This window comes from Sus scrofa, chromosome 16 (assembly GCF_000003025.6).
Source record: "Sus scrofa isolate TJ Tabasco breed Duroc chromosome 16, Sscrofa11.1, whole genome shotgun sequence".
NCBI classification, from domain to species: Eukaryota; Metazoa; Chordata; class Mammalia; order Artiodactyla; family Suidae; genus Sus; species Sus scrofa.
This window is the reverse complement of record NC_010458.4, coordinates 3,746,839-3,764,630: the sequence shown is the minus strand read 5'-3', so window position 1 is coordinate 3,764,630 and position 17,792 is coordinate 3,746,839. Positions and strand designations below refer to the sequence as shown.

The 17,792-nt window shown below is 46.0% G+C and overlaps 1 protein-coding gene across 3 annotated transcripts in view; it reads right to left on the bottom strand.

Annotated features, from left to right (window-relative positions):
• TRIO (trio Rho guanine nucleotide exchange factor) overlaps window positions 1-17,792 on the bottom strand; it is a 230,724-nt gene that overhangs the window by 156,924 nt on the left and 56,008 nt on the right. For all 3 annotated transcript variants that reach the window (XM_021077143.1, XM_021077142.1, XM_021077141.1), the window contains exon 9: window positions 10,857-10,979. In XM_021077143.1, coding sequence (XP_020932802.1) covers window positions 10,857-10,979 — 123 coding nt within the window. The remainder of the gene's footprint in view (window positions 1-10,856; window positions 10,980-17,792) is intronic.

Sequence of the window (17,792 nt, the reverse complement as noted above, 5' to 3'; positions counted from 1 at the left end):
GGGGAATAATGTGAATATGTGGTTTCAATAGACAAATGTGTAAACGTGCATGTACACACTCACTCACACTCGTTCCCCTGCCCCGATCCACCAAGAGGGCCCAGTGGTGGCCCAGGAGCAATAAGCCTGCTTGCGACCCGATCCCCACTTGTAGGCCCTACCCGCCTCGGAGGGAACCAGGGCTCAGGGGAAAAACAGTGGGTTCCGGGGTGGGGGATGGAGCATAATATGCACCACAACATCTTACTGTGCCCCATGTAAGGAGAGGCCAAAGACAGTGTGGACAGGATAGGACGGAGAGGCCAGGCTGGGAAGGCGCATGCTGCCATGTGAGGGACAACCTGAGCATCGGCATAAATGGTGATGGCCACAGAGCCCAATCCACTCAGCAGGAAACCACAAGTTCTAGCTGACACAAGTGAGGAGGGCTAGGTGACAAAGAGCATCTTTATAGCACCTTCCCCCAAAGCACTTACTAATTATGAAGGGGGGACAACTCCCTCTACAAGGGAGAAATCAGGCAGACACACCTTAACCCAGAGGTCAAAGTGAACCCTGTATCAACAGGACATTAAACTACGCCACTTGACGGGCTGGTGTGAGGAGGACATGACAGCCCTCCTGTGACACACCTGCCGAGAACCAGAGCATAATTGTGAGGAAACACCAGACAAATCCAAAGTGAGAAGCATTTTCCAAAATAACTGGCTTGGAATCTTCCAAAATGTTAGGTCCCAGGAGTTAAGGAAGGACCAAGGAGCAGCTCCAGGCTGAAGGACACTAACATGTGACAACTAAACGTCACAGATGATTCCTCACTGGATCCCTTCCCTGCGAAGGACATTGCAGGGCCTGAGGGCCAGTTATCTGATTTTGATGGCGGTGTCATGGTTGTACAGGAAAAGGTCCTTTTTTTTAGGAGATGCTCATTAGAGTCAACAGTTCAAGGGAAAGTAAGTTCTTTGTGCTCTAATTCCAACATGCCTGCAAGTTTAATCAATTTTAGAGCAGGTATTAACATACAGTATGATGGGCATGAGGTGATGTCAGCCACGATGACACTGACGCACACTTACAGGGCAGGTGTGCCCTCATGTCCCAAGCGTGACAACATGGTGGGGACGGAGCAGCCCACCCTGGGCAGGCAGGGGACGGGAGGTGGGGCAGCGTTGATAGGGGATTTAAAAGCGAAAACAAAGCCCAGTGATGGGGGTGGGGGGTGGGGGGGGGCCTGCTCTTCACCACCAGCACAGGCTGACTGCCCCCTGCTCTGCATGTGCCCCATCTTAAGTACCTACTCTGCGTCAGGTCTAGGGGCCTCCCCACACAGGGCCATCCAACCCAAACCACAGCCCCGTTACACATCAGGAGCCTGAAGCAAGGAGGCTGTCATCAGCCTCAGTGGACAAGGCCAGCAGGCGATGAAGCAGGACTCCCCAAGGTCTGACTCAGGACCCGGGCTTACAAGCGCCCAGGGAGTTGTTGCTCAGCATGTGGGTCCCCACAGCAGAGTCTGTGCAGCCCTGTTGCTCACACTGCAAGGCTGACAGTCACCCCCCTCTCCCTGTCTACTTGAAAAACCATCTTCTGAGGACTTTTCGGTACTACCCAAGTCTCATGAGAATGGTCTCAATTCTACTAACGAAGGGCCTTTCAGAACTCTTTCTAGAAATGATGGGAGGGACGTCAAAGAATCCCTTAAGACTAACATGGCCGGACTCAGGAAAGTGCTATGTGTACACTTTCCATCTTCTTTGGAATCGATTATGTGAAATAATTTGAAAAGCACAGTCAGTTCTCAATCTGACTGCAGAACCTGAAAACACAGTTAAAAAACACAGTTTAAGTCTATATACGTTCGCTGTGACCCATCCGGCACCTAAGTGATAACTTAGCAGAGACACTGAACTGCCCACTTCAAGAGCTCTAGAACAACACAATCAGATTTCACAAATGTCCACTCCCTATCCTGTGCAGCCCCAGTATCTACATCCCCTGCGGGGCAGTCTGGCAACCTGCCAGCAGTGACAGGGACAAGAAGCCCTCCACGCAGACTGGCAAACCCCCTCTGAGCCTCCGAGTGACGAGACTGAAAGACTCTCACGTCTGGGGCCTGAGCCTAAGCCCTGTCCTGCTGCCGCCTCGGGGACCGCAGCCTCAGGCTGCAGCCAATTACCCCTCCTTGTGGATGAATGAGGGAGGAGCTTAAACTACCGATGAGAATCACAACAGCGCAGCAGTGAGAGCGGAAGAGTGAAGATGCCATCAACAACAGGAACAAAAATAACAATGACCAGGAGTTTCTGTCGTGGCACAGCAGAAACGAATCTGACTAGGAACCATGAGGTTGCGGGTTCGAACCCTGGCCTTGCTCAGTGGGTTAAGAATCCCGTTTTGCTGTGAGCTGTGGTGTAGGTTGCAGATGTTGCTATGGCTCTGGCGTAGGCTGGTGGCAACAGCTCCGATTAGACCCCTAGCCTGGGAACCTTCACATGCCACAGGTGCGGCCCTAAAAAGACAAAAAAAAAAAAAACAAAACACCCACAAACAAACAAAAAAAAACCAATGACCAGAAGGTGTCAGAGCCCAGGGGGCCTAAGGGGGCACCACGACTAAATGCCACATGATCCTGGATGGGACTCTGGAACAGGGAGAAACTAAGGAGACCTCCACAAAGTATGGGCTTCAGTTAGTCAGTATTAGGTCATTAATCCTAACAATACAGGTTCAAAATTACATTCACATAATACTATGTAATATTGATATCAGATCAATATTAGTTCATTAGTATCACAAGCTATCCTATTAATGAAGGATGTTACTAATAGGGGAAACTGGGCACAGGTATGAAACCCCGCTATCATCTTCACCATTCTTCTGTAAATCCAAAATTTGTCTAAAAACTTCTTAAAAATATATGTGTATATATGCACACACAGATTTTTTAAAAACAGCCCCCAGCTAGGGACCGGTTTCTGAGCATGTTCCCCGGAGGCTGTCCCCAAGTCCTCCCCTCCTAGAGTGGGGCCCAGAGACAGCCCTCGTGGCTGTGGCTTGGGGCCGCTGTCAGCATCCACGTTCCTGCCATACAGGTTCTGCACACATGTGCCCACTAAGGCTCTCTATTCAGCAGAGGCTGCACTGGAAGTGACACGTCTGGGACAGTGGCTCTAGGGAACACAGGCTTCCCTCCCCCAGAGCTATGCCCAGCAGCTCCGAGCAGAGCATCATGGGACCTCAGTGTGGGTGGAGCAGGCAGAGTACCAGGCTTTAGGCTGCACACATACATTTTTAAGAGCAGAATCCGGTTTTCTCAACAACTGTCACTACAGCCATGAAGTTGCTTACTTCTCGTCTTTGGTAAGTGGATCTGCAGGTGACAGTGCCTCCCAACAGCTAAGCATTACACTTCTGAAAGCTTTCTACCTCTTTGCCAGCAGGTAAAGACACTAAGTCAATGTCCCAAAGTAAGAATTGCATTTCTGAATTTCGTGAGACACTGACAGCATTTGCTTTGTCTCACTTCTCATTTTATGCTCGAGGACAACAAGCCAGTACGAAGGGCCTGGTGGCTTCCCCTGGGCACAGCAGTAGGAGCTGGGGGAGTCAGGGTCAGTGGGGCCTCTCTGAAACCCAAGGCCAAAGCCTCCCCATGCGCAGAACCTGCCCTGGCTCCTTTTGCCAGGGACAAAATTGATTTCGTGTGTTCATAAGCAGACTGATGAGGGAGGACCTGTTCTGTGCCCACAGCGGCCCTGTGACTAGGACACCGGGACACAGAGGGGAAGGAACCCGCCCACCAGTCAGGAGAGCCTTAGCCACGGGTCCTCTCAGAAGGGCAAACTGAGTCACAGACTCTGAGACTTCAAGTGGGGAGGGGGTGTTTGGTAAAGGAGTTACAGGAGACCACCAGCCCCTCTCCCTCCCGAGGGTTCTCCCCTGCACAGGGCTCCTGGCCTGTGCAGTGAGGTACTGATCTCTGCAGGGATGATGACGGAGACACTCCAGGGTAGGCCAGGGCGGGAGCCCAAAGAGTTTCCTCTTTTTCTTGAGAAGTAAATTAAAACTTCATAATCGCTAGGACTCAAAAACCACGAGAGCCTCTCAGAAGAGGATCAGACCTTCCTCTCCTACAATCCACAGCAGCTACAGCCTGGGTCTTACCCAAGACAGTCAGAGGCTGTATTCAGAACCTGGTTAAAAAAAAGACAGGGTTTCCTGATCTCAGAAAAGACAAGAAAGGAGGAGAACCCACGTCAGGCCTGAATTTTGAGCACACTGCAAGAGCCCACGTGCTGTGCTCAGGGCATCCTCCTCGCAAAAGATAAATGAGTTCAGGAGCGATGCCAGGGGTTAGAGAACCAGCCTGCTTAGCTTTTGAAAATCTAGAATGAGCGTGTAAGGTCTGCTTTCCTGAAAACCACACTTTTTTGTACTGGAAGACAAGATAATTACATGGCACGTATGAAAAGTTGCTGACAGAAATGGCTTCCTGGAGAACAACTTTGTGACAGGTTATGTCTCTAGAAAATGATCTGAATCCCAAAGGACCAGCTGACAGGAGAGCAGGCCCCCCTGGGAGGATGCTACGTCAGAGGAGTACTGCTCACATGAAAGAAATCTGTGCTCTCGAAACCAGCGTCTTCTTTGAACCAGAGTTTTCTTGGTTTTACTGGCTGCTGTATTCGGTGCTTTCTAAATCTACAAAGGAACATTAACTTGGATGACTACTTAGAAGGTAAAAGAGGAGACAACTGTCAAAGACCATCTTTCTTCCCCACAATCATTTGCAAAAAGTTTCATGTGCAAAGCATTTTTAACTTCTTTTTTAAAACTCCTGCATGAACATCCAATGTGGCAGCAACTGTCATGTCCCAGAAACTCACTAGCAAAGATTCATTCAATAGGATTCATCTACTCACAATCAGTGTACAACATAAAGAAGGAACGGATCTTCAGAGTAGCCTCAAGGATGTTCTTGGCTCTGCCAAACCGTGTGCAAAAATGGTCCAGTGCTTCCTAATGTGGCTGCAGCAGGGTCTGAAACAGCCCAAGACACCCCCTCCCCCGCAGTGAAGTCGGGGGGGCTGCAGAAGTCGCATTAGCTCCACGACATGCCGCCACCAAGTAAACACGAGGCTCTTTTCCGGTTCCTCCTTCTCAGAACACTACAACTGTTACAGAATAACCTATACTTAGTATGTTTTAAATGAATTCAACCGTCCGACTTTCACCACTTCCTTTTTGAATCTCTGTTAATTACTTCATCCTGCCACTTTTGAAGAAGTTGACTTTAAGAAAAATTCATTACATCAATTCAAAATCTCAAAACTGGACACAATTTAGAATTCATTTTACAAAGGATCCTTTAAAATACAACCCCAAGACACACACTAAACCACCTTCAACTTCACTGTGAAAAGGAAATCTTTTCTCCCTAGACCCAAAATCTGTTTGACCTTTGTATGTTTCAGAAAATGAGATAAGCCTCTTTCTTAAGTACTAAAGACGCCTCCGTTCCCATTTTTCAGTGCCTCCAAAGGCCATTCTGTCCAAAAAAATACATAAAGCTAAAATATGACCTTTGCTCTTCCTCCGCCCTAAGACTTGTATTTACTTTGGGCGGAAAGCAGTCAGAGACAGGAGGGTGGAGAAGGAAAGCTGTGGAAAGCATTCACTCCACACCCCCTGCACTTCAGCAGACCGATGTCATCTTCTTCTCTGGGAAGAGCTTGAGAGCTTTCCACAAATGAAGCTATGAACACAAAGTGTAATTTGGCTCGATAGCCAGGCCGCTGTTTGTCTAGATCACATCTATTGCAAGTGGTCTTAGCAAAGCCTAGTGCCTTCCAGAGCCACCTCACAGCCTGGAGCGCTCTATTAAATAGGGTGGGGAGCTACCAATAAGAGTCCATGCTCTCTCTTCAGGTCCTATGGGCCCCTTCCGACCCAACTGTGTTTAACTGTCCCTATTCCGTAGGGCAGTCCCTCTGTGACCGCCTGGGGGACTCTGCAACGGAGGGAACTCAGAACTGGCCAGAAGTGGTCCAGTGATGCTCACATCCCCCTGCCCATGGCTGCATGCCTGGATTCCAGAGCTCCGTCTCCAACCTCTCAACACACACAAGGTGGACATCACGTGTGTGTGGACAGAAAGGATCAGAGACTTTCACTGTGCAGCAAGTGGGGGTGGGGGTTATGTGCATGGGTGGCTGGCCCCAGGTCACAGTCAAGGATGACAGACTGCTGAGTGCTGGCTCTGGGCAAAAGCACCATGCTGCCTGCCTACTGGTTGGAGTTTTATCAGCCACAGTCACATAAAGCTGGACTGCGAGTCAGAGGGGTGTTGGGGAGGCAGAGCAAAGTGGCACAACACTCTTTCAAAACCAACTGGTATCTAAAAAATACAGAAGAATTAAGCGCCATTCTTCAAGAGAGGGGAGAGTATGTAAATATTTCATGCCTGAAGCAAAGAACTAAGAGTAGAGAAGCTGGAGATGCTAGGAAAAGAGGCCAGAACTAAAGGGCCAGGTCCTGGCAGTGGGGCTGGTGGCAGGGGTGGGGTGGTAGAGCAGAAACTGGAGATGAGGGCGCTGCCAGGTTCAAGGTGAAGAGCTCGCTTGGGGTCTGTCCCTGCCACCCCCACCTCATGGCATGTTTGCAAAGGAGAGAGGCCGGCAGAGACGAGAGGCTGGGTGTCTGCTCGGGGCTCCCAGGCCCTGGCCGGTTGGGCCCTCACTCCAGCCTTGTAGGCCAGGTAGCCGCGCTGCTCAGCAGACCCATCTGCCCTACCCAGGCCTGCCTCTAACCACCTCTTCTTTCTTTTTTTTTTTTTGTCTTTTTGCTATTTCTTGGGCCGCTCCCTCGGCATATGGAGTTTCCCAGGCTAGGGGTCTAATCGGAGCTGTAGCTGCCAGCCTATGCCAGAGCCACAGCAACGCGGGATCCGAGCAGCGTCTGCGACCTACACCACAGCTCACGGCAACGCCGGATCGTTAACCCACTGAGCAAGGGCAGGGACCAAACCCGCAACCTCATGGTTCCTAGTCGGATTCGTTAACCACTGCGCCACGACGGGAACTCCCACCTCTTCTTTCTTCATCACTAAACTGGATTCTAATTTCCAGGTCTTGGTTTTACACAGTGGGAAATGCCCGGCCCTCTGACAGGTAGCCACACCTCATCGGGAGCTCTAGGCCTGGCCTACTGCGCCCCACCCCCAGTGCTTGGCAGAATGTATGGCACACGATCGGTGATTATATGAAAACTAGAGGGAGAGAAACTGGATACAGATGTTTGCAAAGTGAACAAGAGATGTTTTTTCATGCATGGCTCAGATTTGGGCTTAAGGACTTTCAACTTAAAGGAAAGCAGATCAAGTACCCCTTAGAATCCCAGGAGCAATGCACCAAAGATGACAAGAAAGGAGTGAAACCCAGCTGGGGAGAGGCGGGAGCAGATGAGTCCCTCCCTTTCTCTGAACCAGGAGTAAAAGGTGCTGCTTCAACCCCTGGCTCACCCCAGAAACCTCAAGGCAGAAATATTCTCACCGAAGACAGTGTCTGATTCTTGCTGCCCCATGGGTCCCTGTGTTGACAGCTCTGACGGTCACCTAGGATTTGAGGAAGTGGAATTTACCAGGAAAAGACAGCAAGGCTGGCCACGGAAGAGGCTTCCCTAACTGAGAACAGAAGGAACCATGGGAACTGGAGGAGGGGACCCACGGGGCGCTGCACATGAGGACGCTCAGCAGACCAGGCCTCCACACTGCACAGGCTCAGGGAGGTGAGAGGCAGGCACCAGGGGGTTGAGCCCAAGGTCACGGATGAAGAGACTACTTGGGGCGGGAGCCCCACTTTGGGGCTTAGCTGTTTTGTTGTCAGGCCTCTTAGACTCTTTGGTGCCCAGTCTTCGCTCAGAGGATCCAAACTCCCCACCCATCCTCAAACTACAGGGCTATAGAGATACCTTATCTTATAGAAAAATTAAAGGGAGATACGAGCACATTTTCCACATTTCTTCTGCTACAAGAGGAAGGCAAAATATTTTCCAGCAAGTGTAAGTAGGGCGATCACATGTAACATAAAAAGAAACACCCAGAGACATACCCTGGGTTCAGCAAGGCTGCTAAATACACCACCTCTTCCACAGCAGGGAGGCCGGGCTGTCACTTTTACTTTACATATGAAGACTGGGAAATGGGTAACTTTTTAAAGGCATTTTCACTGTTCAGGACTGAAGTACGGTTTGCTTTCTTATCTCATGACGCTGTCTCACATCAGTTCCCTTCTGAACCCAGTGGACAGCTGAACCATCTATTGTGTAAAACCCACGGACAGACATTGCTGAGGTTTATTCCTGTTTATTTTTATGTTACAGATTTTGAGACTTAACTGCTAGATGTATGCTGATCCGCTCCTTTTTATAACTGAAGGCTCGCTTTACTTTGAATAATGTTTTTATTTATGCCTTCAAGTCTATTTGCTTAATACCAATATTCCTAGATCAGTTTTCACTTGGTTAATATGTGCCCAGTGAATCCTCCTCTAATACTTTATATACTTTCCAACTTTCTGGGTATTTATGTTTTAGGTGTGGCCTTTGAAAACAATACACAGCATGATTTTTTTTTTTAATATTCAAGCAGACAATCTTTTGCTTAACAAGTAAATCTATTCTGCATTTACTGTAATTGCTGCTCTTTAGGGACAACTTACTTACGATATCTTGTTTTGTGATTCCTAACATGATTTTTGTTGTTCTCCTTCTTTTTGCTTCCCTTAGACTTACTTCCATGAATTTGTATTTATCTGGTTTTCTGCATTCCTGTTCCCTTTATACTTATGGGAAGCAGTGTTTTCTATCCCTGTACTTTTAGTGGTCATTCAAAAATACTAACATGCACACCTGAGTTTACAAATCTAAGACGAACAACACCTCTTTCCATCCTCCTCAGGCCACCTCTCCACCTCCTCTGTTCAAGGGCACTGCTACTTCTCTCTGTCAAGTCTTTAACGACCCCCCACTCAAATACACTGCCTTTGCCTAAATACAAACACATTTACCCATTTCTATGCTCATTATGGATCCCAGACTTCTCATCCTTTCTTTTCATTCACTTCACTCATTCTACAAATATTGGTGGACGCTCAGCTGCACCACATCAGCCTCGTTGTAGGGGCTAGTGACAGAGAAGCAAACAAAACAAAGTCCCTGCACTGGTGGATCTTAAACCATGGTGGGAGCTTCCACTACTCTGACTAAACTACCCACCTCAGTTGTTCTGCAAGTACTAGAATGGTAAACCCTTTCAGTCTTGGTCTACATTTCAGCCTCACTGTTGAATGGTAGCTCCACTGGGTACAGAATTCTGGGTTCAGAGTTACTTTCCCTCAGGACTCCATCCCACTGTCTTCTAGAATTTGTGGTTACTGGTGTGAAGTCAGCTGTCTTTCTAGGAGTCATCCTCGCAGCTGTCATTTTATCATTTCCCTCTTCTCGATGTTGAGACTTTGATGTTTCTCAGTTATACTATAATGCGTCTCAGTTTGGAACCATTCTACAACTTCTTTTTAAAACAACTTTTGGGAGTCCCCGTTGTAGCTCAGCAGGTTATGAACCCAACAAGTATCCATGAGGATGCAGGTTCGGTCCCTGGCCTCGCTCAGTGGGTTAAGGATCTAGCATTGTTGCAAGCTGCAGTGTAGGTTGCAGATGTGGCTCAGATCTGGCATGGCTGTGGCTGTGGTGTAGGCCGGCAGCTGCAGCTCTGATTAGACCCCTAGCCTGGGAAGTTCCATGTGCTGCAGGTGCAGCCCTTAAAAGCAAAAAAATAAAAAAATTTTAACAAAAAATAAAAAGTAAAACAACTTTTACCCTAGCTCCTACAGCACCATGTTTATATATCATGTTATAAAAATAATTATAAATATACTTATCTCTTTAATATTATAGATGATATTATTACACATGATAAAATATGATACCATATTTCATCCCACCTTCATTTATCTTTTTTTTTAAAATACAAAACAAATGAAAGGCACATTCACCACACAATAGCGAGCTGTGGGAAGGACCTGGGCCGGCTACCTTACATCATGTCATTATACACCTTGCTTCCTCTCAAGCAGCCCTCAATGTGCCTACTTATCAGATAAGAAAGTTAACCTCAGAAAGGTGAAGAGACTTTTCCAAAGCCACAGAGCTGGTGAGCTTGAGCCAACATTCAAACTCCACAAATCCCAGGCTCTGAACATACCATATCCCCTGCCTCCTGTTTCTGACGCACATATACTGAAAGAAACAGAAAAGGGACAAGAAATGCTGGCCCTTCATCACAGAAATGCAAGTAGGACTGTTATTCTCTGATTATGAATTGGAATTTCACAAACTCGTCAACAGACCCTGGAACAATAAACATGGCAAAAACATCCAAGACATCTTTCTTTTTTTTTTTCTTTTTATGGCCGTACCTGTGGCATATGGAAGTCCCCAGGCTAGGGGCTGAATGAGCTACAACTGCCAGCCTACACCACAGCCCGCAGCCAGATCCTGACTGGGGCCAGGGATCGAACTGAATCCTCAGGGACACTGTGTTGGGTTCTCAACCCACTGAGCTACAATAGGAACTCCGAAGACATTTTTCTGTTTTAAGAACATTATATTTTACAAAAGGATCACCTGACTAAATCATCTTTCTGCCCAGGCAATGACAGCTTCACTCTGAAATCTGGGCATCATCTCTGAGTCGCCTTCAAACACGCCTTGCTAATGTTAACTCGGCTCAGATGGGGTTAAAACTAATTCAAAGTTTAGGCATTTGCGGGAGGAAACAGTGAAAGCCATTGTTTTACCTGTGCCACCTCTTCAAAATCTTCATGACGTTTCTGCAAAGCTCTGGCCCGATGGAGAGACTTTCCCACACCTGTATGTTTGCTCAGAAATGCTTCTCCGTGGTTCTCAATCCAGTCCAGCACCTGTAATGAAATACAGATACAGATGCCATAAAAACAATGCCTGCTTTATTCAGTGTGTTAGGCCATCCTCTGAAGATACATCTATTACCAAAACTCTGTAAGAACAAGAAGCACAGGAGAAAAGGAAGTTGGGAGCAATGGGACATTAATCTAACATGTTGAAATTAAAACAAATTACATCTTCTGTCAGCTTTCCCACCATGATTTTAAGCTCTTACTTTAAAAGTGCAAATCTATCCATGTATAAACCTTGCATGAAATCATGATTAAATTAAATCTCACCTCACTTTAGGCATGACTGGGCCACCAAAACTGCCTGGTTTTGCATAAGACAGAGGCTACCAAGCCACAGAGGAGCGGGTTAATTCAACACCATTATAAGGCTCAAAACTTCACAGCAGGCAATTCAAGTTTAACTACAGAGTTAATGTTTTTCTCCTCTTGAGAAGACTCAAAACATTTAAGTAAAACCCAGGAAAACAAAACACTTAAATGCCTCTGTCTTAGTCTTTGAAGATAATTTATTCTATAAACTAAGCTGTTGTGAAAGCTAAGCATTGCATGAACTTAATTACTTGTAAGTTCTTAGTTGAAATTCACACTAAAGAAAAGGAGTAAAAGTAAAGCAGGGAAACCCAATGCTCTTATTTATTGGGGTGGGGGGAGATGCCACACCCATGGCATGTGGAAGTTCCCAGGACCGGGGATCGAACCCATACCAGGGCATCAACCCATGCTGCTTCGGTGACAACAAGGATCCTTAATCCACTACATCACAAGAGAACTCAAATCCAATGTTTTCATGTTCGCAGTTGGGACTGAGTAGTTCACTGACTACCGTACTTGAAAAATTGCAAAACACTATCAAACAAAAGATTTACACTACATCAAATACACACTTTGTCTCTTTCTGATGGAGACGGGATAACTAGCAAAAAACTAAGTCAGTAATGTCTTTAGCTAAAAACTAAAAGGTATTATTATCTAAATATCTGAAGACATTTGTTAATGTGCTGCAAAACTACTGAAGGCCACCTCGAGGTTACAGCAAGGTTACAGCTTATAACCATGGTAACTAAGCTCAGAGATCAAGATGATTTTGAACTATAGAACTAAGTAAGGCTGCACAGCTAGGACAGTGTCCAGACAGCTAGGAAGTGGACCAGACACACTACTCCACTAACAGCAAAATGAAAGAGGCAGTAGGGTTGGGGGGTGTAACTTACAGCATAAGGTGTATAGTCAATAATATTGTGATAACTCTGTTTGAGGAGAGGTGGATACTAAATTTATCATGGTAATCATTTCATAATGTATGCAAATGTTGAATCACAACACAGTACACCTGACACTCACCTAGTATTGCATGCCAACTCTATTTCAATTAAAAAATAAATAAACGGGGCCTTCATTTGAGGTTCGTTGCTATAAAAAGAATCCCTCGCCCTTTGTTCCCTGCACTGTAGAGAGATCAGCTGTGCTGACAGACAGCAAGAGGCAACTGTTAAAGCCAGAGCCTGCCATCCAGGGACAAGTGGATTGGTCCTTCTCTGCTCCAAATCAGTGATCTTTCTGGTCTGACTGAAGGACCTCTCTGCATAGCGCTGAGCAAAGGCAGTAGTTCATGTAAATAAAAAGGCTTGAGAACCTGAACAAACCTCCAGTGGTCCTTGCAGAATGAGCAAAAGTGTGAGTGTAAGTATGTGTGTGTGAGCACGCCCACGTGAGGGCGGGGTACGGAGGTCAAGCCTTGCAGTGAGGGCTCAGGATAAAGGTGTAAGTTTACCTTGTTACTAGAGTCCACACCTGAACTTCTCTGTCAACACCACCATTCGGCTAGTCAGCAGGGTCGCACTGTCAGAGTAACTCCTACTGGATCTCTTCGTATTCCATCCATCAACCCAGCCTCCATCCTCCTGAAAGCTCCCTGTTTACCCTTTATGTTAGCCTCCCTGCACCACAGACATAGGCTATCCTTTCTGAGCTGCAGCTTCGTAGCTGCTCAGGGGGGACTGGAACGCTGGGAGCTGTCAATTACATCTACATCTAGCACCTCAACATCCCGTGTGGCAAGAACATAGCACACATGCCATCGGCACCCATAAACTGGAACGTGGCACTTTCCATCTAATGTTAAGCTCTTTGCAATGAGTATGCCATTGCATTTTAAATAGCACACTTAGTACTTTTCTTCCTTGAGATCAAAAAGAGAGAAAGAGCATTCAGTATGACCAGTATGTAGTACTGCCACATGCACTACCTGACTTCTAGCTGCTGACTTGTTGGTATGACAGTCTCTCAGTACATATTATAAAATGCAGGTCCCATTTCACTCCTAAAGAAATGCCCAATGGCAACTTCAAAATATCTCAACTTAAAGAACAGATACAATTATTGGAATGTGCCTCTGGGCATGAGGCCAGTACCAGGCAGAAGACAAAGATCAACTATATTAAGACTGAAAAGAGATCAGAGATAAACAAGTGCACTCATGCTCTGTCCATGTCACATCTGCAGAAAGGGCTAGGAGACTTTTTTTTTAATCTACGCCTATAGTAGGTTTTGTATATTTCTCAAAAGTACTGTAAAAAGAAAAATCAAGGTTTGGTAAACAGCAAACCTGATGATTACTGATCACTCAATACAGACTTGAAATAAGGGCACAATTTCTAAAAGAAACACTATTTGTAGAAAGTGCTAGAGGAAGCAAAATATAGCCTTCTTTAAAAAATAAAAATTTGTTTTTTAAGCAAAAGAAAAATGTTTCAGGAAGCATACATTGGAAATAACAGCTATTATGAACCAACCACTCAGGATTACAAATGGATTACAATTTTTCTTTTATTAGATGTTCCTTTAGACAGAATTATAAATACCAGGTGAAATTATATTTCCTACAAACATGAAAGTAATTCAAGGAACAATGTACAAATTCCACGCACTTTTTAAAAACAGTAGCAGACAATTATGAAATCTAGCTCATATTCAAAACCAAACTTCCCCTTAAGGCTTTTGCTTCTCTTAAGTCTGAGAACATTTCCCAGATGGCCAAAGAATCCTGAATAATGGACTAGACATGTCCAAGGAGCATTTGGAAGACGAGCTCGTGGGATCTTACCATTTAAAACATAAAATATTTGCAAATCAGGGGCTCCTCCCTGACTGGCTGTGACCTCCACCCAAGAACAACCACGTTGGCCCAGGACTTGCTCTCTGCTGGCTCCAGGAAAAGGGCGGGAGCTGGTCCTTCCTGCGGGCTGCTTGGTTCCTAGGCAGAGGAGTAAGGCCAGAAGGCTGCCGCCGCCTCCTCCCTGCTCAGAGGACACAGGTGAGCTGGTTCCTCCGTACATCAGTGCCCTCCAATGGGTACCACCAAGCCCCAAGGTCAAGGTCATTTCAAAGTGAGCCCCCAACTCTTAAAACACAGATAACCGGAGTTCCCGTAGTGGCACAGTAGAAACGAATTTCGACTAGGAACCGTGAGGTTGTGGGTTTGAACCCTGGCCTCGATCAGTGGGTTAAGGATCTGGCATTGCCCTGAACTGTGGTGTAGGTCGCAGACGCAGCTCGGATCTGGCGTTGCTGTAGCTGTGGCATAGGCCAGCAGCTGTAGCTCCGATTATACCCCTCACCTGGGAACCTCCATATGCCTAAAAGTGTGGGCCCTAAAAAGACAAAAAACAAAAAAACACAAACATAGATAACTGTCTCAGCATCTAAGGCAGGAAATCTCACAGACTGTTCAATTTATCTCCTTACAAGGCTGAACAAGACAACAGCAAGGATGACGATGCTCCTTCCTTACCTAACACTTGCTCTGCTGTCTGAGCACCAGCCACTGAGGCAGGTGCTGATTCACTCAACACCTTCCACCCTTACGAGAGCTGGGTTGGGGCATAGCATGACCCTGCTTCACAGTTGAAGCCCGGGGCCCCCAGCTACCATGTGCTACAGCCAGTCTGTGGACTGGACCCAGGAAGCAGGGTCCATTCTCTTAAGCTCCAGTCTACACGGCCTTTTCCCATCAAGGTGGCACGGCTGTTGTATGGAGATATAAAAAGCAAGAGCTGTTTTTGCTTCAGATCAGCTCAGGCTTCAGGGCAAATTACTTCTGACGAGGTAACACTATCACAATAGACCGCAAAACGGGGGGAGGTGAGCCAGCAAACACTACCCAGTCTGGGTCACACGCCTGAGGAACTGGCTGCTGGTGCCATCTACCCCACTCACGTGGCCGGGTCTGACGGTCTTGAACACCCTATCTCTAAAGTGGTTTTCTGTAATAAGCCCCCACTGCCCAATACTGACTATGTTTGTTTGCTTGTTTTGTCTTTTTAGGACCACACCCATGGCATATGGAGGTTCTCAGGCTAGGGGTCAAATCAGAGCTGCAACTGCCAGCCTATACCATAGCCAGAGCAACGCAGGATCCGAGTCGCATCTGCTACCTACACCACAGCTCATGGCAACGCCAGATCCTTAATCCACTGAGCAAGGCCAGGGATTGAACCTGCGGCCTCATGGATGCTAGTGAGATTCGTTAACTGCTGAGCCACGACAGGAACTCCTCAGTACTGACTATGTTTTGTAGACTACTACCTATAAGTAATTACTATTTAACAACGTGATTAAATAAATATTAAACCCTCGTCAAAGAGGAAACTGATTCTCAAGGGCCTGAGTCTCTACAACATGCAAGATGAAGACCAATGTAATGACACTTATCTTTGAAAAGCTGGAGATATTTGTTTCAAATACTTAGCAGAAGCCTTCTGCCATCCCCATGCACCATGGCATCGCCCCTGGCATCATTTATGATCATTCTGTGCTGTTTGGGGGGGCAGTACACGTCCAAAACCCCTTATCCACAAAAAGCTAAAACAGCTCTGAAATGTCAAATCTTTTTTCAACACTTGGTCACTAAAATTCATTGGCAGTAAGACCTGGCCTGAGACTATTAATAGTCTTGATGGGCCCCTTAGTGTGAGCCTTGTACATCTGGCTGCAGAAATCTCCACGTGCTTGATTGCGGGGGTGGGAGTAGGGTGGGGATGCTGCCCAGCCACCGCCAGAGTGCTGTGTATCACAGTGGATGCACTCTGTTATCTTTCTCACCTTTGGGAGATTCTTAATTCCACACATTTGTCCCCAAGGCTACAAGCAAAAGAGTGGATTTTATTATTACCTCTGATAAGCAAGAAATGGAGGCTCAGAAAAGTTAAGTGTCCAAGAAAGAACACCTAGAAAAAAGAGATTCAAACATAGGTCTTCTCACTTCCAAACATCAGCATTTACCCATTACTACACTGTGTTACATTATGGATCGTAAATACTATAGGAAAACATTTAAGATACTTCTACCATTCGAGTCCCAGCATTAGGATTTGCTGTCATAAAAACTATACCTCTGACATAAAACCACAAAGAGCATATTAAGCTAGTCTATGTTTATGGGAACTCTGGATGCAAAGAGTATTCCAGGAAAACATACAAACATCTGTTAATTTTAGCTACTGTTCTAAAGAGACAATACATAGTGAAGGTTTCTGTCATAAGAAAGTACCCACCACATCAGATTTTAAGCACAGGAAAACGAAACAATTAGCTCCTCTGATTCTATATTCGGTTTTAAAAACTATGATTACATGAAGGAAATGAAAAAGGTAATTCTAAAATATTATGAATTTGTTCTTTTTTGTATAAAACCAGATCTTACAGCTACAAAATATGAATTTTCTCGCTGCCCTACCCTATCTTCCCTATAAAACCAAAATTAACCTAGTTTCCCTTATTTTAGTTGCTTCCTTGTTCAACCTGTTGGCTGTTATTTAAATCACCTGGGATGTCAGTCTAGAAATGGGCGTACTGTGTTTCCAGCTCTGGTTTTAAATTAGAGCTCCTGAGAAAAGCATTTAGATTAGAGCTTTCTTGACTATCAAATCAATGGTACTTTAGTGACTATAACCAAAGGATGATGGAACAACTAAGGGACATATGTGAAATCTGCTAACCTTAAATGGGAGGCCAAACAGGAGGCTGCTCTTAGAGAACTTAACTCTTGTTAAGGCTGGTGTGAGGAGGATATGCTGTTAAGGACATTTAGCCCAAAGTTAAAAAACAGAGAAAAAGGAATCCACATGCTCAAGCTATCCCGCCCGCCTGAGACTTTTCTCCTGAATGTGTACATCATATTTTTCTCCTAAACCACTGTCTTGGTTGTGCTCTTCCCTCTCCAGGGAGGCCAGGCTGTACCTCCACGCTCAGAGAACACAGGCTGGGCAGTTGAAGGGCTGAGCTGGGGGTGGTTGGGGGCTGGAAGTCAGCTCTCCCTCTGCCCTCTCCATTCCCCTCAGCCACTCCCGAGGTGAATGTGATGGTGAGCAGAAAGGTGAAATGTGAGGACATTAGCCATAAAAAAGAACAAAATAATGCCATTTGCAGCAACATGCACAGAACTTGAGACTCTCATACTAAGTAAGTCAGAAAGATAAAGACAATACCAAATGATATCACTTCTATCTGGAATCAAATATATGGCACAAATAAACCTTTCCACAGAAAAGAAACTCATGGACTTGGAGAAGAATGGGTAGGGGGAGGAACTGGGATGGACTGGGAATCTGGGGTTAATAGACGCAAACTACTGCATTTGGAATGGATAAGCAATGAGATCTTACTTTATAGCACTGGGAACTATGTCTAGTCACTTGTGGAGCATGATGGAGGACAATTTGAGAAAAAGAATATATATATGTATGTGTGATTGGGTCAATTTGCTGTACAGTAGAAAGTTGACAGAACACTGTAAACCAG